Genomic DNA, 24,276 nt, shown 5'->3' with positions numbered 1-24,276 from the left:
GCAGTTAGTAAACACACTAATCGAAAAAAGTATCTCTCTTGGTTCTGCTACCGAGGTTTTGCCAATACTATTAGATTTAGAGCCCTATTGGTGCAAACCATAGTTGCCTGTTTATCTTGGGGCAGCACTTGTTGAACATGGGGTCGAGAACATAGTAAGAAATCAGCTTTACAGTCAACCGGCCTCGGTAAGTTAACCGGCGAGCCCAGTCGCCGCCATAATTGGCTTCTTATGTAAGCATCTCGTAATGTCAGAGCCATAACTCACATAGGTGATATGTTCCTGTTCGCTGACCCTGACTGGAAATTGAACCATTGCCTGCCTCTTTAGGATTCTCGTATTCCCAGGACATCGGCCGGGGAAGGGGCTAGATCTACGCCACTTTATAAGCACCTGCTGATTAGAGCGCACGATCCCCGATTCGCCGAAGCAAGTTGCATTCGAGAGCTACCCGGCTCCGTAATGGAGCCCGCCTACATGGCCATTGATATGCAAACTGTATACCGTGGCTCTCACATTAGCACGTAATATCACCATATTTATTCTTATGCGTTGGGAACAGATGAGTCAATTATCGTGCTAGTCACAGCTATCTCCTAAAGCAACATTCTTGCGGCTTGCTGTACTAAAACCGAACAGTGCAAATGAGCGTCTCCTAAATCAACTTAAGCGAAGGTAGCTCGAAGTGATCTCACAAATCGGCACCAGGCACCTTCTCCTTCTCAACATACCAAGCCTGATCTCTCTCACTTTTGTAATTGACGTTAACAAAGTCGGGCTCCGGCTCCTTCGTTTTCTTCGCATCGTCATTGGCATCGTGATCATCATCCTCGTTGTTCTGATTCGTGGTCTTCGTGTAATAGCGCTGCCATAAGTATTTCTCACCCAGGCGTCGAGCGACATCGTTAGCTTCGTTGAGACTCACGAGGCGGCGCTTCCCTTCCGTCTTAGCGAGGTACTCCTGGACCACCTCCCAGGTCTGCTCCTTGTTTGTTTTCTTGTCTTTTGCCTTAGGCAAGAACTCTTCTGGATTCTGGTCCACAAGATGATCGTAGGATCTAACGTTGATTGCGACTGAATCGGGCTCCTTAACCTTGTCGTTAGTGTAGAGATCGTAAGCAATCTCGCCCGGAGTACGGCCGACAGTGTTCTCACGGAAGAGCAACTTCGGGTTCTGCTCGAGGAGAACTCGTGCTTGATCGGCAGACGACCGCAACACGGCTGTATGAAGGACAGTGTCACCGGAACCGTTCAATATTTCCAACTCCTCACCTTTCGAGTATTCGAGGAGCAGACGAAGAAGCGTCACGTGAGTGCTGTCTTTATCGCCGTTCAGGCGAGACCACGGAATATAGGACTCTGTTAGCCAGAGATGGAGGGGGGTATTGCCGCCGCACGAAAGGTTATTGCGCTGACGGAACATGTGAGTTCTCAGTTCAGGATCGAAAAGATCCAGCATCTGTCGCAGCAGGTCGAGATCTGGATAATTGATGACACACGCATGGACGATGTTGTTGAATCCACCATCCTTGACTGATTGGTCGGCCCCGGCGTCGATAAGTGTTTTGGCGAACTGCGGCCTGCCCATCAGGCAAGCCAAGAACAGAGGAGTGTAACCCAAGTCCGACTTCGCCTCGAAAGACGCTGGACAAACTTTGATTAGATACTCGATGAGCCTATTAGTTCTATCTCCGATGGGACCTAGCACAGCGCAATGAATAACATAGTCATCTGCGAAATTGTCAGCAGTCTGAATTCAACACACATGAATGAACTTACTTTGAATACCAAGCCACTTTGCGATAGCTCGATCAAAGCCCCCAGAGGACTCATTGAGATGTTTCAGTCGTTGATCTTCTTTGGCAATCGAAGACGTGCCAAACTCTCGATAGTGTCTCATGGGTGCATCTCCCAAAAACCATTCGACAGACTCAATTGAGCCTTTCAAAGCTGCTGTAAGCAAAGGCGGAGCCTGGGTACCTGTAGGCTTGACGACGAGGTTGCGGCCGGCCGCAGCCCAGTCGGCTCTCTTTTTGCCGTAAACTGTAAGACCTTGATAGTAGCGAGGCTTGACCTTCATCTCGGTTCCACTCTTCTTCACGAGCTCCTCGAGTGGAATACCCGCACCAGTTCGGCGGATTGCCTCGGCAAGCATGTTGATGCGTCCCGTCTGAATTGCATACTCAAAATCGTCTTTAGGGAATGCGTAGAACTTGCTAGAGTCGTCTTCATCTTCTGACTTTCTCACAAACTGATTGTGCAGATCGAGAAGCAAATTAAACCGTTGGCTATCCTCCTGAAACATGGAGAAAGCAAGGAGGGTTTGGGTAGAAAGTACGGCGTCCTCGACTTTGTCGCCGCCCAGTACGAACGTTGGAACCTTCCAATCCAGGATAGCCGAGGGCAGCACGTCACTCTTGACCTGCATAGACACCTGACCAATATTATCAATAGTGAATTGGTCTTTGATAATCTCCATGCGAACTTCGGGTTCACTGCCACTGTCGCTAGCCTCCGAGTCTTCATACGATTCTTCATCTTCGTTGGCATCGACTATCTTATATCGTGATTTCTCCTTATCTGGCGGCGACCATTGTGCTTGTACGATCTCCAGGATAGCTCTAGCCGTGTCAAAGTGGCCTTTGAGGAACGCGAGTGAGAAAGGGTTGTTGCCTGCCAAATCCGACACTGCTACCTTCAGCGGCGGCTCTTTCGCCTCAGGTCCCCAGGGAGCTAATGCCAATGACTTGATCTTGTCAATGTTGCCAGTCCATGCCGCTTCGAAGCTAAATGAAATCAGTGCCTGAAGTTCCAGTGATGGCATACTTGACGTATAGATTGGGGAAGTTGACTTACAGCTCTATATACGCAGTTTCCCTAGTTGAGGTGAGATCTTTCACTCCTGTAAAGCTAAACTTCAAACTGTAATCACCTCGGGATGTATCTTCATATTCGTCAGGTTGGGGATTTTCCATGCACTCGATTTTCGGATGAAGCTCCTTGAAAGTTTTGGCACGCTTCTCTACAAGCGCCGCCTCAACTTTCTCGAGCTGCGAGATGAGATTTTGTATGGCCTCCTTTTTCTCAACAAGGCCTTTCAAGGAAGCAATTCTCTTCTTTTCCTTGGCGACGGCCTCCAGATCGTGCTTATAATCTTCCATTTTCCGTTTGATGTCATTAGAGACAAGCCAGTGCTGACTATAACGGATATGGTCAGTAACATCCCTTGCACGAATCACTTCGAGTATCACTAAAGCTTTATCCCATAACCTTCCTAACGAAAGCGATTTATGCTCTCAAAGGAACTCGAAAAATAAGAATAAATTTGAGAGTGACTTACTAAGTTCCCTCCGAGAATCGAGATAGGAATTCCTCGGTTCCACTCGGCGCTTCAGGGGCACACGAAGTAGTGGAACGGCCACCCCTCAGATTGTTGAACCCGAAGCTGTTCATTCGTAGTCTGGGCGTGACTGGTTCTCCGTTGTATTTTCGCAATTCTTTCAATAGATGTCTCACAACATCTAAAGCAGTTTCGCCTACTCTCCAACGTCGTGCCCACTCATTTTTGATTACCTCCCAGCTTGCTTTAGTGACCGGGCTCGGGTCAACACCTCTTTCGAGGAGCTCTAGTGCTAACTCTGGGTGTCCAGATCGAATTGCTGTAATCAGAGGCTGTTCCATTGATTCGCTAAATTTCGTTTGGTTTCTCTCAAAATCCTGACAATTTATTAGACGAATTGATGACAAAAATAAGTGTTATATGCCTGCATGATGAAATCGAGAACTTACACCAAGCGTTATGTCGGAGGAGAATTTTGCACCTTGCAGCCAGCTATCAAAATCGAGCTCTGGTTTTGCTCCAGCGTCAAGTAACTTTAGCACAAGAATTGGATTGTTCTGGTCAATAGCTGTCATTAGAGGGCTAGTAGCATTCATGTTCCAATCAGATCCGGATACTGCTATGTGATTGATGGCTGTCTTCAGACCGAGTTTGTCATGCTCCCACAGACAATCGATGGCTTTCATGTTATTGTTCTATGCAGCACAATATGTAAGTAACCAAACACATTCACAGTCGAGTAACAGCTCAGTAGTGCAGCGACTCACCCGGATATAGCGATGGAAGGCTGTGACGCCAGTGAGGTCGGCTTGAGATGAGGTAGCTCCTAGACTCAAGAGTGTCTCACACATGTGGACAGCTTGCTCGAGTGGAAGTGCAAGAGCAAGAACCAACGTCAGAATTGCAGCATGGGGGTGCTCGTATGATCCATCACCGAGTTTGACGGGCAACAGAGCATCAGCTCCAAATTCTTGACACAGCAGCTTGACCATCTCACAGTGACCTCCAATGATCGCTAGGTGAAGGGGAGAGCATTTTGAGTCCCATGCAATTGCGTCGATTTTATAGAAGTCTGGATCGTTCTAAATTCGTGTCAACTTCGTTAGCCTTGCCTAGTATGCCGGTCTTGGTGGTTTGCTCTGTACTTACCTGGTCATCATCGAGTGGAATTGTCTCAGCCGACTTCGGCTCGTCCTTATTATCGACTTTGACGAAGGAGCCCGTAGCAATAGACTGAACACCATCATCCGATGACTCATCATCAACGAGTTCTCCATCTGAACCATCGTCCATAGAAATGTCACCGTCAGACAACCCGGAATCACGCGGAGCATAGCCCGTGTCAACTTTAGCCTTCTCCTGGCGAGCTTTGCGGCGCTGGTCCACCTTCTCTTCTTCCTCTTCTTCATTCGCGTTGCTCTTCTCCAACAGTATCTTGACCATTTCAATGTTACCGCGTCCCGCTGCAAGATGCAGTGCTGTCCGCCCATCGGCAATCCTTGCAACCAGTCGTGCGCCATGATCAACCAAACATTTGACAATAGCGGGGGTGGAACTAATCACAGCCAAGTGAAGTGGTGTTCTCCCGGTATAGTCTCTGGTATTCGGGTCTGCACCTTCCTGTGACAGCCAGTCCTCGACATGTTCGAGATCCTTGTCAACAATAGCTTGGCAAAGGCGAGCTGTATTGCCAACATAAGCCATCTCTGTCCAATCATCCTCGGTCAATGGGTTAAAGGAGCCGATTTGTTGGCGCCCTGGGTCATCGATACGGAAGGACACATTTCCTGAGACATAAATCTCGCTCTCCTTTTCAGCGATCTCAATTTCTTCAGGTGTCTGGGCTTTGGGGCATGTGCCACAACAATCGCCAATGACCTAAGCAAAGTTGTTAGGCTAATTCAATTGCATTCTTAACTCATAGACTCACATCTTCAACCCGTCCAAAGAAGGCTGGGTGCCTGTGTACTGTGCAGGAGTTAGAATGTTTTTGAACGATTCAAAGAAACTAGAGTATGCAGTGAAATAGGTACTACATACGATAAACCTCTCGTTCCTTAGGCTGGTTCCATTCAGCATTGAGCACTAGTATACGTCAGCATATAATCATTGTCATGAGTCTAGAAGAGTGAACAGTCGACCACGATCCCATATTATTATTGGCGTTTCACTAGATAGGGACGTCATTCGAATTGGTCATGTAGGGAATTGTACTTACACAAGTCCTTGGTGTAGCATAGTTTCTCAATCTTCTTTGCATGGAACTTAACTCCATATGGAACAGTAAATGTATGATAATTAGAAACTTCAGTCTCATCGACCCAATCTGCAACTTCGTCTTCGTGTATCTAACAGGGCGTCAGTATGCTTGAACTTTGTCCTAGTTTGATAGGACATGCTGTGCGAAAAGGTTGACTTACATCTTTGATGTTACCAAAAAGGCGATGTTGAAACCGCTGTGGCGCCTGGGGTCGTCCACGCTCCTCCCTTCGCTTCTTCATATATTGCTCACGGGCATTTGCGGTGGGCAGTCGCTCAAGAACTAATAACCTAGCCAGGCCAAGGGTTCTTTGGAAACTCCGCTCGAAGATAGTGGGATCCACACGAGAGCGATCGAGCTCGGGCCAATAGACTTCGAAGTTTCTATGGCTATACTTCGATAGTCGATTCTCGTACGAAGGGCTTCTCCGGCTGAGATCAATCGGATTGATTTGAGTGATGTAGGATGCAAGCGCACGAGGAGTAGTGTAAACTTGATTTCCATCACTATATCGTCCCATGTCAGTGGGCTCAAGCATAATGTGCTACCATCTCAAGAACTTTTGGACACATCTGCAACATGATTTCACAGGGAGAAATGCCATAAAGTCATAAAGAGGGAGGTGAATGAACTGGAAATTGGGAAAAGGACTGAGCACTTACTAAGCCGCACCCGAACAATCAATGTCAAACCCAGTAAGAATCTCAGAGACAGACTTATACACACGCAGGACAATCTACGACTATTATAAGTAAAGCGCAATTAAAGGGGAAGGGACAAAAGTACTTGGATATGACGAGTTGGGTATTGGCTACCTATTTACAAGAATTAGGCTTTGCTGTATGAAGAATTATGCAGATGATCGAATACTTACAGATCGTGATGGCGTTCTTGGTCCTCACAACAGTGACCTCAGAGAGAATCGCATCTCGAATGCTAGCTTCGATATCCTTGATCTTCTCAATCACCTGTTCTTCGTTCAATCCATACAAGAAGAGATCAACATCAGATGCCGGGCAGAACTTCTCATCTAAACAACATAGTTAGCCAGGGTACATCTCTCATGAGGCTACTTCACATCAGTGATCTTTTAAACGCTCTACTTACGGTAGTATTCGCGCAAGGCTCGCTTCGACTTCTTGTACTCGGGAGGCACTGGAAGAAGAGTGTTGACAACAGAGGACCCAGCAGCGACAACATTGTCCCAGTTCAGGTCGGACAAGGACGACTCAGAGAACACTCCAAAGTTATGTCGGAACTCTTTGAGAGATTCCACGACAGCGGCTGATCCGTCTGGACGGCGCTTGTCATCAGGAAGGGGCATGATATACTTGTCTTTCTGTTCCTGGCTCTCATTGTCGAGGTTGCGAGCGCGAGTCTGAATGGAAGGGGTATCTTTGGTGAGGAGGGGAAGAACATTGAGGTATGGATCTTCAAGAACTGGGTTGCTGCGCTCCTGGGCGTACATTTCACGCAGCTTGGCCTCGAATTTGCGATATGGCTCCATGAGTTCTTTCATGGGCACGTTGGGGTGCTTGGCAATGTAGCTAGCCAACTCATTGTGAGCGGCTGGGAGCTTGGGGAGCTGTGATGCACTCATTCTCGTTAAAGTGAAGGATGGATCAGGATGAAACAATGAAAGAAAGAGAATGTAGGGTAGAGAAGGAACGCAAGATGTTGACCGCTATGTCAGTGATGTGATGGAGTAGGTTAGGGGTTGACAAAAGATGACTTGTCAGGTAGATGTCAACAAAGCCTTGGACACAAGAAGGGATACAGAGAAGGAAGCAACAACTGAACAGGTCAGGTCAGGACAAGAGGGTTATATATCATCTCAGCTGTTTCCTCTGTCAACAACCCAAGGAGCGGTACGGCTGTACCTGAGGCACAAAACTGGAGAGAACTTGGCGTGTTTCCTCTACTCTGCTGGACCCTAGGCATTGATTGCCCCGCTGTAGCCTGCCAGCTAACAGGGGTTAAAACACCACCATCCCTCGCGTGGTCTTGTGACCTGGCGTTGGCAGTTGCTTGTTAACTAGGCAGGCCAGGCAGAACAACCATTTTTCTCCATCTAAATTTGGTCCATGACGCGAGGCACATATGGCAAATCCGATGTGTTTGCAATTGTCTTGTGGAGATCACCGTGCTGCCTAGATGATGAGGTGATTTTCCCAACCCTGAACTAGATACCCTAGCACTAAATGGACCGACCGCCCTCGGGCTCTCTTGGCTGGTGACTAGGGGTACTACTGGCAAAGCTAGCTTGCTATACTCATCCTCTTCGTTATTTTTCACCGACTCTTCGCTGTCCGAATCAACTATAATTAACCATAGTTCAATTGTTGTGTTTGATATTCATGGTGGAAGGTTTATATGAATGGTTACCGTCCAAGAAAACCCGGTGGAGTGTCTATGTAGACTTAAAGTCAGCACTTAGCAGCAACAGCCACCTGTACAAGACAGGCTAAGCGCTATAACGGGCTGTCATTTGAGCAATTGACCAATCAGTACTTTTACATTGCTCCCAAAGAAGCAATAACTGGCTTGTGATGTTAAGAATTTGGCTGGTGGCTGGAAGGAGACAATCACAGAGACAAGCCAAAGAGTGTCAATAACATCACAACAAACAATATGATATTAACAAACAAGACTGACTATTCTAGCATAGTTTTTTTTTATCCCCATAAGTTACCAAACTCCGTAAGCATCAGATAAATGCAACAATTAGCTACTAATCTAGAAGTCGCTCTGCACCTCACCCTTCTACAAACGCCTCGCTCTTAGCTTTCAGAGTACTCTCAGAAGCAGACTGCGTTGACGGGCGGTTGGCAATCAAGCGCTGCCTCTGGTTAGTGATCACTTCCTTCAGCACAATTCAGGGTTGGAATATACGTACAACAAGGTTTCTCAATAGTACAGCAATCGTAACTTTGCCCACTGAAGGGACATAGATCGACGCCTTCTCCTTGACTGCAGGACCATCGAAGTTCCGGAAAGAGGAAAAGTTGATGCACACTGCGCCATCGCGAATCAGCTCGGTCGGGAGCTTGTAGTTCTCCGATGGCACACCGCCGATAATGACATCACTAATGGGAACACATTGCTCCAAAGTCCAGCCCTCTTTGTCCTGAACTTGGTGACGGGGTTGACGGATGCCTTGGCCACGAGTGAAGACCTGCACACCTGTCAAATCGACAGAATACACTGTGGCTCCGTCATTTGCTAGAAGAGCAGCTAACGGACGACCGTTGACTTCGGATCGGTTGATAACGGTGATTGTCTTCCCGAACAGCCGGTTACCAGAAGGAAGGATGGAATTGTAGATATGGAGATGTTCCAGGATCTTGACGACAGCAAGAGGTGTGCATGGTAATATGGATTTCTTCAGGTTCTGCGGGGGGTCCAAATACCGCACGTTGTAGTACATGTTGGAGATGTGTTTGTGACAGAGACCTTCGACGTCTTTTGCGAGGGATACAGTCTCCTGAATGTACCTGTCGTGAGCGGGATTGCCTGGGAAGATTGGGTAATAGACAATGATGCCATCGACTTTATTGTCTTCATTGGCTGCCATGATCTCATCTTCCAATGCCTCTTTTGTGACTTGGCGCAAGTCAAAATTGAAGCCGCTGTGAACTCAGGTGTGAGTTGACGATGCCTAGCAAACAAACAGAGGGGATGACGTTACTTTTCCTCACAAGTCTTTTTGGACCACTCAGCATACTTCACAGCAGCCGGGTCATCATTAGCTAGGAAGGCCACAAGAGTCGGCTTTCCATCAGCATCTTGTTGTATTGACTTTAGCGTATCGGTGACTTCGGTCAACAAGTGCTTGGCGATAGACTCAGCCAAGATAACTTTGCAAGTCTTAGGAACATCTTGGTTAGAGGCCATGGTTCTCTAGACAGTGTATCATCACGTCAGTCTACAGGAAACTTGATGAGGAAAACATGATGCTGTGTCACGTAGTGTTGAAGACTGCCCCTTGAGGCAGATATGAAAATCCTCACCTTGCGTTGCTCCACTAGATACACCCCAGGCAGTTTCCTAAGTCCTAGTGCAGGCCCAGGACAGTGACGCGCGGAGTGGAAGACACGCTTTACGCAGAATGTCAGCGAATACGGTTGACAAGTAAGGAAGAACTGAAAACGAGTGTTTAGCCTAGGACTATAGGTCAGACACTAAGAATCATGAATAGTCGAAATAGTCGCGAGATCTGGTAGTGGATAGATGGGTGGGTGACTAACAACCATCCAGTCTGTCGCATTCTGAATCAACCTGGCTGGCCTATGGGTTAGGTAGAAGAAGCAAGCCGTGGCTCCAGAACCGGAGTCAGATTCTTCTTGTTCTTTTTTTTTTTTTTTTTTTCCTCTTTTATTCCCTCCAATTAATTGACAGCCCTTTGAATTGTACCTGGCCCAGCCAGTCCCCCACGGCTACCCCTCTTACTCTTTTAGGCATGGTTACATTTTAGACCACCGATAAGGCTAATCAGTGACGTACGGACCCTTGTTATTGCGAGATTCTATGGCGGGGTTGTTGATGTATCTCGGTACCTTTACCTACCTACACAGGATATCAGCTCCATGGATCTCAAGTTGTGCCTAGGGTAATCTAACAACCACCCCCAGTGCTGCATCAACTTACCAGGATAACATACGTCTAGGTGTTGGCCGCTATTGGTGGCTACAACAGTCTTGGAGATCGCAGGTTGTATCCGTCAATGAGTCAATAGCAACACTCGAACACCCCCGCGGTGAACAAACAAGTGACAACCCAACTGCAAGTGACAGCAACTATCCACGAGTTTAGAGGACCACAACCTCTCATTAATCTTCAACATCACTGAGCCTCCATACGGCCTAGGCCGTAAAAGCCAGGCAAGCTGCCTTTGAATAGCAATATGGCAGCAAGCCCCAGCTTTGATGGGCTTGCTCTGAAATATGTGCTTGCAGATAATGATGAGTTACACGACATTTCTGAACAAGCCGCCCAAGGCGAGTTTTCTGCTACATTACAACTCGGTCAATAACATCTTGCTGACATCTTCGCAGCTATTGAGGAATCCGCCAACAAGAGGGTTACCGTGGGCCAATGGGCCGCATCTATCCAGCGATGGCTACAGTCATCAGGTGACGATGATCTTATCTCGAGGGCCAAAGCCCTGGACTTCCTCGCCAGTACTCTACAAGTGTTGTCAAGAAGAGACGATACCCTGAAGAGCGATCAGGTTACATTACTCGTTACCTTCTTCTGCTCACTATTTGAAAATGACCATAAGGCCGGCGTTACAGCGTCCGCTAAGGCACTGAGGCAGCTTGTTGTAATGAAGCACTTTCAACCCGCTCTTGGTGAAAACATCCTTCAGGGTGTTTGTAAGTTGGGAGATGATTTCAAGTTACAGGCTCCTCAAACGCGCTTAGAGATCTACCGTCTTTTCCAGAGTATTTTGGGTACCCTCGCCAAGGCCTATGGACCAGGCCATTGGCAAGGTAATGCGAACGGATTTATTCCTGCACTCCTCACCTTGTGTCAAAATGAAAGAGACCCCGAGAATCTTATGGTGTGGTTCACAATCTTAAAAACATTTCTTCACGACTTTAACCCATCAACCGATGTCACATCAGACATTTTCAAGGCATTCTCTGCCTATTTCCCCATCTCGCTCAGATCTTCAACGGTACCAACCACCGTGACTACCGATGACTTGAAGCTGACGTTGCGTTCTTGCTTCTCTGCACATCACCGTGTGGCCGGATCCGCTATCCCTTTTCTCATAGACAAGTTAGACAAGGTTGATCAGACAGTCGCCGTCAAGGTGGATATCTTACTTACTCTAGACGCTTGTCTAACCGAATACGAGGCTCCAGAGCAAAGTATTGTGCCTCATTCAGATCTTATATGGAGCTCCCTTAAGTATGAAGTCCGCAATGGCGAGATTCAAGATATCATCAAAGCAACCCTTAAAGTGCTGTGCTCACTGTCAAAACGACTTGGTGGAGAGCATGCTCAATCTTTCTTAGGCAATGCCTGGAAAGATCTCAAGGAAGATATATCAGACTCAAAGTATACCGCGCAAGCAGGGCGTCTACTTGTTGCGGTCGTTGGAGCAACTCCCCAGTCGTTTGCGCTGCTGGTGCCGCGAGCACTGGAACACATTAAAACAACTATTAAGCACAATACCTCTATTTTACATAAAAGGCATCTTATAGCTCTCATGAGCTCGTTAGTGAAGTTGCGACTACATCTCGTTTCTGACTTAGACTTTAACCAGACCCAGCCTAAGGACCGGGTTCTCCTCTCGGATGAATTGTTTGGAGATACGCTATTTAACGACTTATATTTGCCGTTCTGGAGAGATCATTCAGCACCTTCGGCGCCCCTTGAAAATGTTGGTGTTCTGGTGGAGGCAATGCAAGGGCTGGGAGCCTTGGTTGGTCAGGTATCCAGTGGGAATGGCCCTATTCGCCAATTATGCTCCGATTCCACCTGTGAAACAATCATTGGTTTACTTGCCAAACCGGCCATCATCTGTCCCCTCGAAGGTCAAAAGTTTCTCGATTCTACTCACGAGATTGTACCTGAGGAGCTGCTCAATGCAGGTGAAGAGGCCCTGAGGAATGCAGTACCCCTTTATCCGCCTTCATTTGAGCATCTTCTACTACAATATTTACGCTCTCTTCAGCACGCATACCAAACCAATACGCATGAATTAAATTTACAGATCCGGAACGTATCTAGCACTCTATGCGCAATAGTCCATTCAGGGAAGTTGGAAGCTGCAGCATGCTGGGTTAATGAGGCGGCCTTGATCAATACCTTCCTACAAAGCTTACAATGGATGCTGTCCCAGCAAGCAGACCCAAAGTTCCTGGTCGTTTTTGTTGATACGATCCATGTGACGCTAAAGCGAGCTTTGAAGCTAGGATCGACATGGGATGCTACCCCGGAGCTCACAAAAGAGACGTTTCAAGGTCTCGAGCATCAGTTTGATGCGAACGACGTCCCTCGTGTTGACCTCAACCGCACCGGAAAGATCACAGCTTTAGCGACTGAAGAAATTAGTGCTAAATGTCCACGACGTGCATACTATGTCTTCGTAATTCAGCAGCTCTATCGTCGATTCACGGCCGTCTCAAATCCGAGCTCATCACCAAGCGAATTTACAACTGTTACCCTTGGCGCAGACCTGGACGGGAGCGACCCTAACTTAGTTTCAAGGGAGGATATTCTTCTAAATCAACTGGGTCAATTAGCAACATCAGTGGTCAGAACATTAAGCGAAGAAGAGCAGAGAGCGCTTAACCTAGATTATGAAGCTTTTGGTCTATTTCATCTGCAGAGTGAGGACTCGGCACAAGAATCCGTGCTACCATCACAGCTCAGTCCAGCCAACAATTTTCGAACCGCGCCACTATCGCTGGGTATTATACAAGGTCTATGGCCGGGGGCAATACGTACAGAAGTGAGTACAGCTAATTATCCGATGGTTTTGACTGAGAAAGGATACTAACAAATCTACACTAGATACACTTACCTGTGCTCGATAACTTAATTGACGTCTTAATGACTTCACCAATGCCGTGTTCCGAGGCAGCAAGAGCAGTGATGGACGCGTTGGTCTGTGTTTTGTCAAACAAACTTGATGCCAAAAACAACGGCTCCCTCGTCAAACAGCGGCTACAGACACAAGAACGTCTTATCTCTAAAATGCATGATTTGATGGGTCATGCACATGACACTGGTACTACTGGCTCAAAAATTCGAACATTCCGCAGCATCCTCCATTATCTCGCCGGCGATATAGCCCGTCCGCTCACCGGATCAGACCAGAACCAACTCCTTACCTTAGTAGTCGATAAAGCGCCTTCAGATGTTATGATGGGCCGGCTTTTCGCGCAAAATCTTGGCCTGTTGGTGATGCCACGAGAGTCTTTGTCGGATATCAACCACCCGATACGGAAAAAGCTTGGCCCTGGGTGGTTCAACCACAAAAACGTAATTCCGTACCTTGACCGCTGCTTCCCGGGAGAGGGAGTTGACGAGCATGGGGCGATTAACCGCGCCGTGGGAACTTTCTCTATCCTGCGCCATCTGAGTTATGACATTTACTCCTCTGAAGCGGCTCGCATTGTGCGCATCGGAATCCGATCCTTATCCACATTCCAAGTAGGCGTAGAGACGGACTCTCTACTCGCTGTCCTCCTTCACATTCTCGAGAAAGATCCTGCGGAGCTCCGGGGACATCTTGCGGCCTTAATTCAAGGCCTAGTGTCTATCTACACCACTGCGCGCAATGCTGCCGGTGCTAGACAACGTGATTCCATCGCCACGCGCATGCACACGCTGCAGTTCTGCCAGAAACTCACGGAGAGCAAATACGACAACCACCTTCTCCTGCCGCATCGTAGGGACTTGCTGCGTCCCCTTGCGGCTGCTTGTGGCGATTCGGTTAGAGAGATTCGTCGCACGGCGCTTAAGGCGAGGCAGGCTTGGGAAGGACTGGGCTAGTATATAGGTCTTCAGACCATAGCCGCCGACCCGCGTCTCTATCTTGACTAAAGGATTGATTAGTACATAGATTCTAGTTATGGCGACGATGAAAGTAGAGATACTGTTAGAAACGAGTCGAGTGCCCAGATAACAAACCTAATTGTATATGAGCATCTTCTTCAAGTACATAGTGCAGCTCGCAACATGAACAAAAATCACAATGGGGCAGTTAGCTGAAGTTCACATATGCATCTCATCTACCCACTCTGTCGCTGAGTAAGACTCAGTGACTTTGATTAACCTTAGATGCTTATAAACAAGACATGCTATAAGACCGAAGATTCGTAGGTACTTCACATGAGATGACTTTGGGATTATTTGGAGACGAGGGTATCAATGCATGTATTCATGAGTAAAAGCTCAACTAAGCTTATCTAGGACAAACTACACCTTTCTCCTCTTCGACTTCTTGCCACCAGCAGCGGCCGCAGCACTACTCTCAGCACCCGTCGTCTCAGCAGCAGCGAGGGCATCAAGGGTCTCGGAATCCACGTTGACGAAATCAGAGGACACGGTGGACGCAGAGGAAGGCGGGACAGCGGCGGCAGCACGTTTGGGATCGGCCTGGGCGACCAGCGGCACCGTCGTGGCGAGCATGATCTGGAAAGGGAGCGCGACGAAGTGGCCCTGCGCGTCGAACCATTCGGTGAAAGAGCGCTTGAACTCGATCTTGCTGGGCTTGCCGCCTTTCGGGGTGACTTCTACGGCGACGCAGTATGTTGGTTCGTTCTTCACTGTCGAAGTCGAGACGGAGATCTAGTTTTATCAATTTTCGTTAACAATCTAGTTATTCGTGTATGCGATAAAGATATAAAAAAGAGATATGGAATTTGGGAATTCTCGTCTGCTCACCTTTGATCCATTAGGAGAAGTGCCTTGGTACACCGTGCCCTTCTCCACGAACATTATCCATATCGTCAGCGCGCCGTTGATGACGGAGTACAGCGCCACGGCGGCGGCCGTGAACCACTTCGTGCTCTCGAACCCGAGCTTGTAGTCCCACAAGAAGCAGGCGGCGGCGATGGCGAAGGCGCCGTAGCCGAGGGCTAGGCGCGTGTCGATGAGGCTGTGGTCTTGCTTGAACTTGAGCGAGTTGAGGTAGTTAGGTATCGCATCGTCGGATGTGTTCTTTAGATCTGCGAGGGATGTTTAGTCGGCTTGCTGGGAAGCTGGAGAGAGCTAGGTGAGGGAGGGAGCTTACCTGCTAAGTTGTGCACGGTGATTCGCTCCTGGGACGTCATTTTGTGGTCGCGCTTCTTGTTCTTCTGCCAGTATTCCACGAGAGAGTGTCGAATTGGGTATTCGAGGATTCAAGGACAAGAAAAACAGCTCGTTGTCGCCTGTCGCACTGGTGTGTAAGTGTAGGTAGGTAGGTATATAAAGTTAGTACTTGATAAGTGTAGCTAAGTGAAAGTTGGAACGTGGCTCGTTCCGGCAGTGTGGAGCACATTTCTCGCTGAGTGCTACCTGGGTACACAGGTAGGTATCAGGGGTCCCCCGCGCCCGCGACCCGCTGTGTGCCGGCCCAAGCTTTGCGGCTGGCGAATTGAGGCTTGTCTTAAACCAACCGCGCACTTTACAATCCGACTTGCTACCTAGGCATTTGCTTCCTGACGTCGGGTACGTGTAGGTATTCTACGCAACAGTCCATCAAGACAACGAATCGCTCGCTTCACACTGGTCGCAACCCATTCTTTGACTTGAAATGGCTCAAATACCCGTGCAGACGATCCCTAGGGATCCCCAATTATTGTGAGTTGACCTCGAGAGAACTTGGTAGGAGTATGGTGCTGATTGCGTTTCCGAAAAAGCTATTGGATCCTGTTCCCCATCACCGTTGTCATGGTAAGTCGCTCTCCCGTGCTTGTTTCAATCACGTCGCCATGTTCTTCAGCTAATGGATGTCCAGGTCTTGACTGGTGTCCTCCGTCACTATGCCTCCGTCTTAATGGCCACTGTACCGAAGAGGTTCGATGCAAAGTCATTGAAGGAGCAGCGTGCCATGGTTCACGGCGTTGCAACGCGAAGCAACTTCCATGTGCTGTCCGCCCCGTCCTTCCGCGTGCGCCGCGACTACTTGACCAACGCCTACGAGTCTGGAGCATTTCTGAAGGACCCTGAACGTCGTGGCCAACCTCCCGCGAACCCCATGACGGATCCCAACGCTATGGACGGTATGATGGGCATGATGAAGAACAACATGGCTATGATGATTCCAAACACCCTGATTATGAGCTGGATCAACGCCTTTTTCAGTGGCTTTGTGATCATCAAGCTGCCTTTCCCGATTACTATCAAGTTCAAGAGCATGCTGCAAGCTGGCGTCATGACGAAGGAGATGGATCCCAGGTGGATGTCTAGTATCAGCTGGTATTTCCTGTGCATCTTTGGCTTACAGAGCGTATTCAACTTTATTCTTGGTAGTGAAAATGGTAAGTCTACCATAACCTTTGCCTCGGCCACCTGGCATTGCGATTCAAGCAACTAACTAGAAAATAGCTGCGAATCAGATGGCCCAGCAGATGGGCGCCATGGGTCCTCAGGCTGGCCCTCAGATGTTCGGCCCGGGAGTTGATCCCGACAAGCAGTTCAAGACGGAGGCTGAGAATCTGGCAGTCGTTGAGCATTATTCGGTACTTGATGATGTAGAGGATCGATTGCTCGAGGGTATCAAGTCTAAATAGAAATAGAAATAGAAATAGGATCAAGCTTGTGGGTGCCTTCCCAGACTCATGGCAATCGCCTTTTCCATCTCCCCAACGCCAAAATATGCTTATGCCTCCCCCTATCGCATCGCGCCTGTGTCTGCCACGACAAGTAGCGCACCTAGTAATTTATACGGGGGCTGAGCTTCATCCGTCTCACCATAAACACTGCTGGTCCTTTACCACCAGAGACACACTCCTAATCCTTCCTTGAACATACTTCCCTTGAGAGCATAGGGCGGGACGCTCCTGGCCCGATCGAGGGCTTCTTGCCCTCCACTGTCAGGGAGTTGGTCATTCCAGGTCTCGTCAAGGACTTGGAAGCGGACCATTTCGTTCTTATCGTAATGCATCCTATCCTCGTCGACTACCCAAACCCAAGCTTTCTCGTTATGATCGCTAAGGCGTATTAATATGCATAACCGCCGTAATATGACGTATTGAATAACCTACTACTCGGTATTTTCAGGCAGTTCTTTGTAGGACACAAAGATCTCTTCGAAAAAATCTGTTCGAACTAGTAAAGATAAGGTCAGCGATTCAAATCCGGTAGAGCTCACTTGAACCCAACAGCTCCAGTTTGACTCACTCTTCAGTCCCTCTGGGTTTGCGCTACTAATCGTTCCGAATAAAGTCTCCCCTTTGAAGGGTCTAAAGACAACCATACGGAATTCAACTGTTCATAATGAGAATCAAATCAGTCAGTCACCCTCGCATCCCATACTCAGCAAGACCAGAGAAAGAATGAAGAGCGGGTACCATTGACGTTGACCAGTCCGTTTCCATGTCCTATCAGTCCCTCTGATGCCCATAGGAGATCGTACATGCAGATACAAAGGCCAATCTTCTGTATCACGCGGTTGGAGTACTTGGCGTTGATGTTGTTCTCAATGGCTACACGGCTATGCTGCTCAAACTGTGATGGGGGGATCTGCACCAGATCCGCGATCTTGGTCTGTGCCGCTCTGGTTAGCTCCGGATGAGTAGATATACGTCGATGTCATTATCCTCACTCACTAAAATGAACATTTTTCGCGCCCGTTGCGATTAGGAATTATCGTCGAGGGTGTACGCATGTTTTATTGCCCAGGTCATGAGGTTTGGTAGGCTCAAAATCGAACCCCCACCATGAGACCCCTTAGGTACACTTAGCCTCAAGTTGCGTGCATGGGTACGCATGGGTACAATGGGCTAAGATAAATTAGGGGATTAGGTAAGCCCCTTCTGTACCTGCATGGGCTCGCATGGCTGCATAACTGCATGCGCATTTCTCCACAAGTGCTGGAGTCATCTACCGGGGACAGCCTGGTATCCCATCATCCTCATCCTGACTAAGTCCTCAGAACAAACCAATACTTCCATCGTCCTACGCTCTCCCCGATAATCAACTGCAATCTCAGCCTCCACCTTCGAATTGTGCTTCTTATCCCTCCTCGTTATCGAAACTGGGCACACTGGGCACCTTCAAGTGAATTTCTGCCATCCCTCGCCTGATCAAATTTTCTCAACTCCCGAGTTTTTCCCTTTCGACATATGGGACATGAACGCCATAGCTTGTTAATCTCAGCTACCTAGTCGCGTCGTTAGATCTGCCAGAGACGCACTCGCAAGCTTGGACTTTGCTAACCTGCCAACAACATCTGCTTAAACCATCACGTCTCCCAACGATTTCTGTATGTTCTGCCGTGGCTCATTTCCCTTATCACTCTCTGTCTTGCACGATATTGATACGGTCCGCTTGAGGAGTGGAGGATACCTTGTCCGATCCTGTCTCAAACCTTGAAACATATCTAACAGAATGTGAAACCGCAGATACTTGCTTTTTTGTGAACGTTCCATACCATCGAATGCTTTTTTGAAGACTTTCTTTGAATAGAAGATGGCCAGCTATCCTTACGCGCCGCCCCCTCCACCTCCGGCAGCTTCTGCACCCCCTCCGGGACAGTACCCCTCATATAACCAACCACATTCGTATAGTACAGGTTCACATCGTGGTGGTCAATCTTCGTATGGTGGAGGTGGGCGAGGTCGAGGTCATCATGACTACAATTCAAGTTCACGTTATTATCCCAAGCAGCCGGACTATGCTCCCCCCCCCCCTGGTGGTCATTATACCGCCGCCCCGCAAGCAAGTGCCCCTTGGCAAAGTGCTCCTACAGTAAATCACTACCCTCCTCACCAACAAAGTGTTCCCCATCACGCTACTCCTCCGTATCCTGCTAGTTACAATCCTCAGGCGTATAGCACTTCGGTGGGACAAGGGTATCAACCTCAGTATCCTAGCACGTCTGCAAGGCCTTCGCATGGCCCTCCATATCCTTATCCAAATGATCAAGCGCAGCGTTGGCCCGACCAAGGCGCGTATCCACCATATTCAACTCGGGGGGGTCGGGGGGGGTTCCAAAGTGACCGAGGTGGCCACAAGCCAGATAATTCAATGATCCCACCCAACCCCATGCGAATGGGCTTTGAACACGGCAGTGACCGTGCTACTCACAGTGCAAGTCCGTATGGGCCACCTTACCAGTCAAGTCCGGGACCGGGACCATATAGTCAGCCTCCCTACAGCTACCCTCCTGCTCCCGAGGCGTCATATTCGGCCTCTTCGCATGCTCCCCATACTGCTCATAACTATGGCACCCGAGGTGGCCGTGAGAGTTTTGGACATTCAAATAGAGGTGGTCGGGGAGGACACGGCGGCCGAGGCGAAAAGTTTCGCCACCACCGGGATCAAAAGCCTCATGGGTTTAACCCTTCTCAGAAGCCTGATGCAGCGGTTCACAGCAAAAAGAAGAAGCGAAAGACCAATACGCTCGGCTTAACACCCGGGGATGAGAGCAGCGAAGGCGAAGGCGCCGTAGATGACGAAGAGAAGCGTCTGAGTGATCTCTTGGGTGCAGACGCTCCAGTGTAAGAATCGATTACCGTCATCGCTAGTTTTATACAATACTAATCATATGGTATAGAATTCCGGATCTGGCTGCTTGGCTAGCTGAGCGCAAGGCTAACTATCCCACGAAGGCTCGCATAGAGGCCAAGAAAGCTGCTGCTGCTGCTTCTGCGTCGGTGGCGACATCTGAATCTAAAGCTGATGAAACCCCGAAAGTTGCAACCACACGGATTGATAAAGACCAAGCAAAAATTGAAAGACTTGAGAAAAAATTAAGTAAGCTTAAGGGGAGTATCGAGAAGAGAAAAAGAGCAGCCAACGATGAAGGGGATGAAATGCGGGCAGACGAGTCGCCAGGTCTGTCCGACTCATCAGATGATGAACCCGAAGTACAGACAACCTCTAAGCCTGCAACTACCTTCTTACCCCCTCCACCCATTACACGGGCTGATCCATCCAATCACTGCAAATACTATTCTACAGGTGGCACCTGTGGTAAAAAGGGCAAGTGCCGTTTCAAGCATGATCCGGCTGTCCGTGAAGCGGCGCTTCAAGAGAGAACCCGTAATGGGGGCCGCATGACCCTAAAGCAACGGATGTTGCTTAATGATAAAGATCACGAAGATATGGACGTGGTTAAAGCCATTCTTGATATGCGAGCTAGCGGACGCTTGGTCGATCCTCAAAGTCTTCAAGTTCGTGCAAAACATCCCACAGAAGATCAAGCAGCTACTGTGACGACTCCATCAACACTTCCTACTACAGCTGGCGTAGCTAGCCTGCCGCCAAATCCTTTCGCAGCGTCCAAGAAGACAGCTCCGCCAAAGAAAGCCGACCAAGTTGAATAGCTGTAGCAACAAGCGTCACACTATTGCCAGACTACACATTTCAGCGCTTCGCGATTCTCTATGATGAATCTGTTTACCCGATAATTCGCTAAGAACAAGGTACCACTATTTGTTGACTCATCAATGTGATGAGGGCCCAAAACTCATGTCATGTGACAGAGGGGGCCAGTTTCCACTTGCTTTCTTTAAGATCATCGACGTCTATCCGGTAAAGTTGGCTATGCCTCGACGATAGGCAGTGCGTTTTGAAAATCACTCTATGAAGTCTTGCTGTTTCCCAAATATCGTTTCTCTTTCTCGACATAGCGTCGTGTTTGCATCGCTGAGCAACCGAAGCCGGAAAATACAGGTCACCCATGTGTGGCAGGTAGTTGCAAAAGCAGCAAGCGAGGCAGTTTCTGGCTTGCGTGAGCTTCCTATCTAACGACATAATCTTGGAGAAACGAGATAAAACGTGAAGGATGATCAAGCGTTGCTCTTGCGGTAAAATTGGGTTCATGGAAAATCCATTAAAGTGGTTCTTCATTCGACGTTGATATTCGCCGTCATACAAATAATTCAATTAATACGGGCAGTACTTTTCCGCTTGGTCCGTTCAAGAATTACGGACCATTCTCCAAAACCATTCTCCCATACCTTCAGCCGGCAAGAGTAGGTTGTAATCTAGCACGGGGAACACGGTCCTATACAATTAATGGATGATGGTATGCATATTACGACATGGACAGCCAACGTTCTCGAGCGACGGGTTACAGGGGAAAAACCAGGTAAGACATGGCGTGCGAGCAAAATGTAATGGATTGAAGGTTGCTCCTGGGAAACTGCTAGCGCTTGTCGAGCGTTGAGTGTAGGATAGAAAGACTTGCTCTTCTTGTATTGCGCCTTGGAAAGAAAAATCACAGGGAGTTAGGGACATCTTAAATCTCGGGCATCCTGTAAATCTCATTCTATCTAGCGGGTTTATCTTATCATCAATCGAAGTTTTACCGGTATTTGTCTTTCCTTTCCTTGAATTTATCAGCCAGAAAAACGAATGATACTCGACACCAGCTTATGTTAGGGTATCCGACTTCATTATAGTTGGATATGTTAGATATGATCATATTCTGGAGACATGGCAGACAAACAACTAGGTGGTCATTACAACTCAGAAGGCAATTAATTCACAATTTAATTTCCTCCCAGCTAAGTAATCACTATCTACTGGTATCATGACCAAACCTCTGTGGAAGAGAGACATTCCCATATATTTTTTGCATGGATTTCATCCACCCCTCTTTTCTATAAGCGAGAAAAACGCCACAAACGCCCAATGTGTGCATTTTATACCATGTAGACTAACTGCCCCTATCCTCCCGTCCCTTAGCTTCCGCGGGCGTTTTAAGAGAGCAGGACGGCGTTGACGCAGCCATCTTCTTCGGGCTTGTTGGTGATTTGTGCATCTGTGAAGGGTGTCAGCTATTTCACTTTACACAGAAGTGCCTGGAGAGGTCGCTCGTTGAGCACGAAAGTAGAGAGTAAGTAATTGGAAGTGACATACTAGGAAAAGAGTTAGCAAATGCGAATACGTTTGGGATATAGATAACAAACTTACCATCGACCCCATACTACCTTTCCACCAGCTGTGGTAAGACCCAACTCCGAGACGTTGACCTGAACGACACGTGAGCATGATAGCGGTGTTACCGGATGGAATGTTGCTTACCTCAATTACAGTTCCGCGTGTCAAACATCCCAACTGCGTGTATAGAGCTTGCTGGGGATTCTTCTTGACGGAAATGATCGGGACGCAGACCGTGACTCCGAGTTCCTTATGAGTTAAATGGCATTTCTTGTAGCGCAAACCCATCGGGCGGATAAAGCGCTCGTATTTTACACTTTGAAGATGTTAGCAAGGTCAACCATACGTGTAACGTGTTACAAGTGCCATAGCAGTCGTTGAGCTCCCACAATATCGAGCGCGCGCCGATATGAAGCCCCAGTGTGCATGGGCGAAGATTGGTAAATCAAAACAGTGAATTACAACTTACGGTCGACGAGTAAAGTCAGGGCCACTATTTAACGAAAGTTAGTGAATGGGCCTTGAAGACATTGTTGTTGATGGCGGTAGTTGACTATCACCTCGACGATGAACCAGACAAGACAGAATGACAAGACTAGGAAGTTCTCTGAGGACATCATACGCGCCGAGGAGATTGGAAAACTTAAGTCTCTCAACTCCATCGGCTGCGGAAACCCCTTCAAGCTCCTTCCTAGTATGTCTCTGCCATTGCCCAGTTGATCATTTAAGGTTGGTAGCTGGTATGATAGAATCACATACACAAATGTCGGCATAGTAACCATTCTTTTCCAGCCTGTTAAGTTGAATGTTAGTAAATACTCTAGATAGGGGTCATTTTCCAATTGTAAATAGGTTGGAAGAGGGAAACCCTATGAATACCGGGGTTCCTCAACAAGAAACAGAGCTAAAACAGGGAGCGCTAAAGCTGAGAATTGCTCTTACCTTTGCCCTTCCGCTTGCCAGTAGCAACAACTTTGAACATATCTTCCTATTATTCTATCAGTCTGCGGAAATGCCTTGATACAATTCCGGCAACTTACTTCACCTGGTTACTGTTAGCGCTGAGTTTAAGACAAACATAGGTAAATGAGACTTACTGATACCTGTGAAACAAAAAAGCTAGGTGTCAGTTATTTGGTTCACAGAAGAAAACGCTTGGATTTTTAATAGAGAGTAATGAAAACGAGAGTATTCTTCACTCTGCATCCAATAACAATTCTACTCCCAAGCTTTGAAAGCAATCAACATACCAGACACTTTCGGTATGGGCACGCTATATCTCGCGGCCTAATATTCAGCAAAGTTAGCTTCCGTTGCAATATAATCTTAACGACAACATCTCATGAACTCGGAGATAGATAGTGCAATACCTTCTCTGAACGACGATTCTTGATAGCGCTCGAAAGCGACTTGGCTTGTTGCGGGTTGTTTCTGTCGAGCAGGTAGCTCGGGAGAGGTTGGCTCGGGTCTTTCTCTCCAGCAGACTTGACGTTCTTCTCCTCCCTAGAAATCCATCAGCAAATGTCGGTCCGAGTAGCTCAAATCGGTCGTAGATGGTCGGGTGTTATATCGATCGTGGGAATTCGACATACAAAGCTTTGATTTGCTTTCTCATCTGGATCTTATGCTTGTGTCGCTCCTGCTGGAACACTATAGCACACCATCAGCATTTGTGAAATCGTAGCGACCTGCATCGCAGTGTCGAAGGCGTAATCGCTCACTCTTGGCCCTGAAGCCACGCAGGTTGGTGGCCTTGGCTGAGAGAGTGTGTGCCTCTCTAGCCTCTCGTTTCCGTACTCTTTCTTCATGGTCCTTTGGGAGAACAGGCGTTAGCAGTTACGCTCGGGTTCGTAAAGACATAGCTCCATCCAGGTGGCGGAAGTAGAGCAATAATGCTATGTATACATACCAATCGTCTTCCGTGCTCCTTCCTATGCTTTTCCATATATTCGTTCTGAGGCATGGCGAGTAGATTTGCCCTCGAGAGGGACTTTGAACAGGATTATGGTAGTTTGTTTCGGGTCGCTGTCGTCGGTGTTGATGTTGTTGGACGCTTTCGTGTGTCGCCTTTCAATACAGAGGACGTCGCAGCTCCGGTCGATTCACCTGGCCAGTCCCC

General features: G+C 48.1%; 8 protein-coding genes across 8 annotated transcripts; 3 read left to right on the top strand and 5 right to left on the bottom strand.

Moving 5' to 3' along the window:
* Positions 1 to 691: 691 nt before the first annotated feature.
* Positions 692 to 7,200, bottom strand: F5B22DRAFT_644098 (ankyrin repeat protein; the record flags this gene model as incomplete). The annotated part of the gene is made up of 15 exons (XM_047978379.1): positions 692 to 1,731; positions 1,780 to 2,786; positions 2,857 to 3,198; positions 3,341 to 3,717; positions 3,790 to 4,035; positions 4,108 to 4,422; positions 4,490 to 5,218; positions 5,271 to 5,308; positions 5,381 to 5,425; positions 5,559 to 5,688; positions 5,761 to 6,106; positions 6,263 to 6,336; positions 6,387 to 6,415; positions 6,475 to 6,630; positions 6,708 to 7,200. 15 exons carry the CDS (start codon positions 7,198 to 7,200, stop codon positions 692 to 694), a joined length of 5,367 nt encoding a protein of 1,788 aa, XP_047833387.1.
* Positions 7,201 to 8,208: 1,008 nt separating this feature from the next.
* On the bottom strand, positions 8,209 to 9,971 carry F5B22DRAFT_596642 (uncharacterized protein). The gene is made up of 4 exons (XM_047974254.1): positions 9,611 to 9,971; positions 9,289 to 9,500; positions 8,497 to 9,229; positions 8,209 to 8,439 (listed from the first exon to the last, which is right to left on the bottom strand). Exons 2-4 carry the CDS (start codon positions 9,492 to 9,494, stop codon positions 8,356 to 8,358), a joined length of 1,023 nt encoding a protein of 340 aa, XP_047833386.1. The 5' UTR covers positions 9,495 to 9,500; positions 9,611 to 9,971; the 3' UTR covers positions 8,209 to 8,355.
* Positions 9,972 to 10,158: 187 nt separating this feature from the next.
* F5B22DRAFT_571037 (Dos2-interacting transcription regulator of RNA-Pol-II-domain-containing protein) lies at positions 10,159 to 14,368 on the top strand. The gene is made up of 3 exons (XM_047973157.1): positions 10,159 to 10,597; positions 10,655 to 13,065; positions 13,128 to 14,368. The coding sequence occupies exons 1-3, from the start codon at positions 10,504 to 10,506 to the stop codon at positions 14,109 to 14,111; spliced, it is 3,489 nt and encodes a 1,162-aa protein (XP_047833385.1). The 5' UTR covers positions 10,159 to 10,503; the 3' UTR covers positions 14,112 to 14,368.
* Positions 14,369 to 14,537: 169 nt separating this feature from the next.
* Positions 14,538 to 15,394, bottom strand: F5B22DRAFT_644095 (microsomal signal peptidase 25 kDa subunit-domain-containing protein; the record flags this gene model as incomplete). Its single annotated transcript, XM_047978378.1, has 3 exons — positions 14,538 to 14,909; positions 15,006 to 15,289; positions 15,355 to 15,394. The coding sequence occupies 3 exons, from the start codon at positions 15,392 to 15,394 to the stop codon at positions 14,538 to 14,540; spliced, it is 696 nt and encodes a 231-aa protein (XP_047833384.1).
* Positions 15,395 to 15,858: 464 nt separating this feature from the next.
* On the top strand, positions 15,859 to 16,837 carry F5B22DRAFT_634739 (uncharacterized protein; the record flags this gene model as incomplete). Its single annotated transcript, XM_047977025.1, has 4 exons — positions 15,859 to 15,905; positions 15,965 to 15,998; positions 16,063 to 16,585; positions 16,653 to 16,837. 4 exons carry the CDS (start codon positions 15,859 to 15,861, stop codon positions 16,835 to 16,837), a joined length of 789 nt encoding a protein of 262 aa, XP_047833383.1.
* Positions 16,838 to 16,839: 2 nt separating this feature from the next.
* Positions 16,840 to 18,069, bottom strand: F5B22DRAFT_570955 (RNA polymerase III subunit Rpc25-domain-containing protein). Its single transcript, XM_047973156.1, has 5 exons — positions 17,876 to 18,069; positions 17,618 to 17,813; positions 17,448 to 17,534; positions 17,312 to 17,375; positions 16,840 to 17,257 (listed from the first exon to the last, which is right to left on the bottom strand). Exons 1-5 carry the CDS (start codon positions 17,885 to 17,887, stop codon positions 17,038 to 17,040), a joined length of 579 nt encoding a protein of 192 aa, XP_047833382.1. The 5' UTR covers positions 17,888 to 18,069; the 3' UTR covers positions 16,840 to 17,037.
* Positions 18,070 to 18,177: 108 nt separating this feature from the next.
* On the top strand, positions 18,178 to 20,670 carry F5B22DRAFT_570889 (uncharacterized protein). The gene is made up of 3 exons (XM_047973155.1): positions 18,178 to 18,531; positions 18,671 to 19,768; positions 19,825 to 20,670. Exons 2-3 carry the CDS (start codon positions 18,738 to 18,740, stop codon positions 20,594 to 20,596), a joined length of 1,803 nt encoding a protein of 600 aa, XP_047833381.1. The 5' UTR covers positions 18,178 to 18,531; positions 18,671 to 18,737; the 3' UTR covers positions 20,597 to 20,670.
* A 1,055-nt stretch (positions 20,671 to 21,725) lies between these two features.
* F5B22DRAFT_596622 (ribosomal protein S8e/ribosomal biogenesis NSA2) lies at positions 21,726 to 24,268 on the bottom strand. The gene is made up of 10 exons (XM_047974253.1): positions 24,067 to 24,268; positions 23,879 to 23,969; positions 23,750 to 23,807; positions 23,528 to 23,660; positions 23,408 to 23,444; positions 23,100 to 23,129; positions 22,917 to 22,950; positions 22,302 to 22,473; positions 22,187 to 22,249; positions 21,726 to 22,038 (listed from the first exon to the last, which is right to left on the bottom strand). Exons 1-9 carry the CDS (start codon positions 24,118 to 24,120, stop codon positions 22,187 to 22,189), a joined length of 672 nt encoding a protein of 223 aa, XP_047833380.1. The 5' UTR covers positions 24,121 to 24,268; the 3' UTR covers positions 21,726 to 22,038.
* Positions 24,269 to 24,276: the final 8 nt, after the last annotated feature.

This window comes from Xylaria bambusicola (assembly GCF_022495145.1).
Source record: "Xylaria bambusicola strain CBS 139988 unplaced genomic scaffold F5B22scaffold_9, whole genome shotgun sequence".
Taxonomy (NCBI): domain Eukaryota; kingdom Fungi; phylum Ascomycota; class Sordariomycetes; order Xylariales; family Xylariaceae; genus Xylaria; species Xylaria bambusicola.
This window is presented reverse-complemented; position numbering and strand designations above follow the sequence as displayed.

Bases quoted from the DNA above. Each gene is read 5' to 3' on its own strand.
- F5B22DRAFT_596642 (XM_047974254.1), bottom strand. From the start codon at position 9,494: ATGGCCTCTAACCAAGATGTTCCTAAGACTTGCAAAGTTATCTTGGCT. The intron at 9,230-9,288 runs GTAACGTCATCC...CTGAGTTCACAG, and splicing joins AAAAAGACTTGTGAGGAAAA to CGGCTTCAATTTTGACTTGC. The intron at 8,440-8,496 runs GTACGTATATTC...AACCAGAGGCAG, and splicing joins TACTATTGAGAAACCTTGTT to CGCTTGATTGCCAACCGCCC.
- F5B22DRAFT_571037 (XM_047973157.1), top strand. From the start codon at position 10,504: ATGGCAGCAAGCCCCAGCTTTGATGGGCTTGCTCTGAAATATGTGCTT. The intron at 10,598-10,654 runs GCGAGTTTTCTG...ACATCTTCGCAG, and splicing joins TTCTGAACAAGCCGCCCAAG to CTATTGAGGAATCCGCCAAC. The intron at 13,066-13,127 runs GTGAGTACAGCT...AATCTACACTAG, and splicing joins CGGGGGCAATACGTACAGAA to ATACACTTACCTGTGCTCGA.
- F5B22DRAFT_570955 (XM_047973156.1), bottom strand. The intron at 17,376-17,447 runs GTGAGTCAAACT...TATCTTTACTAG, and splicing joins AAACCCAGAGGGACTGAAGA to TTCGAACAGATTTTTTCGAA. The intron at 17,258-17,311 runs GTAGGTTATTCA...AATACGCCTTAG, and splicing joins CTGCCTGAAAATACCGAGTA to CGATCATAACGAGAAAGCTT.
- F5B22DRAFT_570889 (XM_047973155.1), top strand. From the start codon at position 18,738: ATGGCCAGCTATCCTTACGCGCCGCCCCCTCCACCTCCGGCAGCTTCT. The intron at 19,769-19,824 runs GTAAGAATCGAT...CATATGGTATAG, and splicing joins TTGGGTGCAGACGCTCCAGT to AATTCCGGATCTGGCTGCTT.
- F5B22DRAFT_596622 (XM_047974253.1), bottom strand. From the start codon at position 24,120: ATGCCTCAGAACGAATATATGGAAAAGCATAGGAAGGAGCACGGAAGA. The intron at 23,970-24,066 runs GTATGTATACAT...GTTCTCCCAAAG, and splicing joins AGGAGCACGGAAGACGATTG to GACCATGAAGAAAGAGTACG. The intron at 22,951-23,099 runs GTAAGAGCAATT...TCAACTTAACAG, and splicing joins TGGCAAGCGGAAGGGCAAAG to GCTGGAAAAGAATGGTTACT.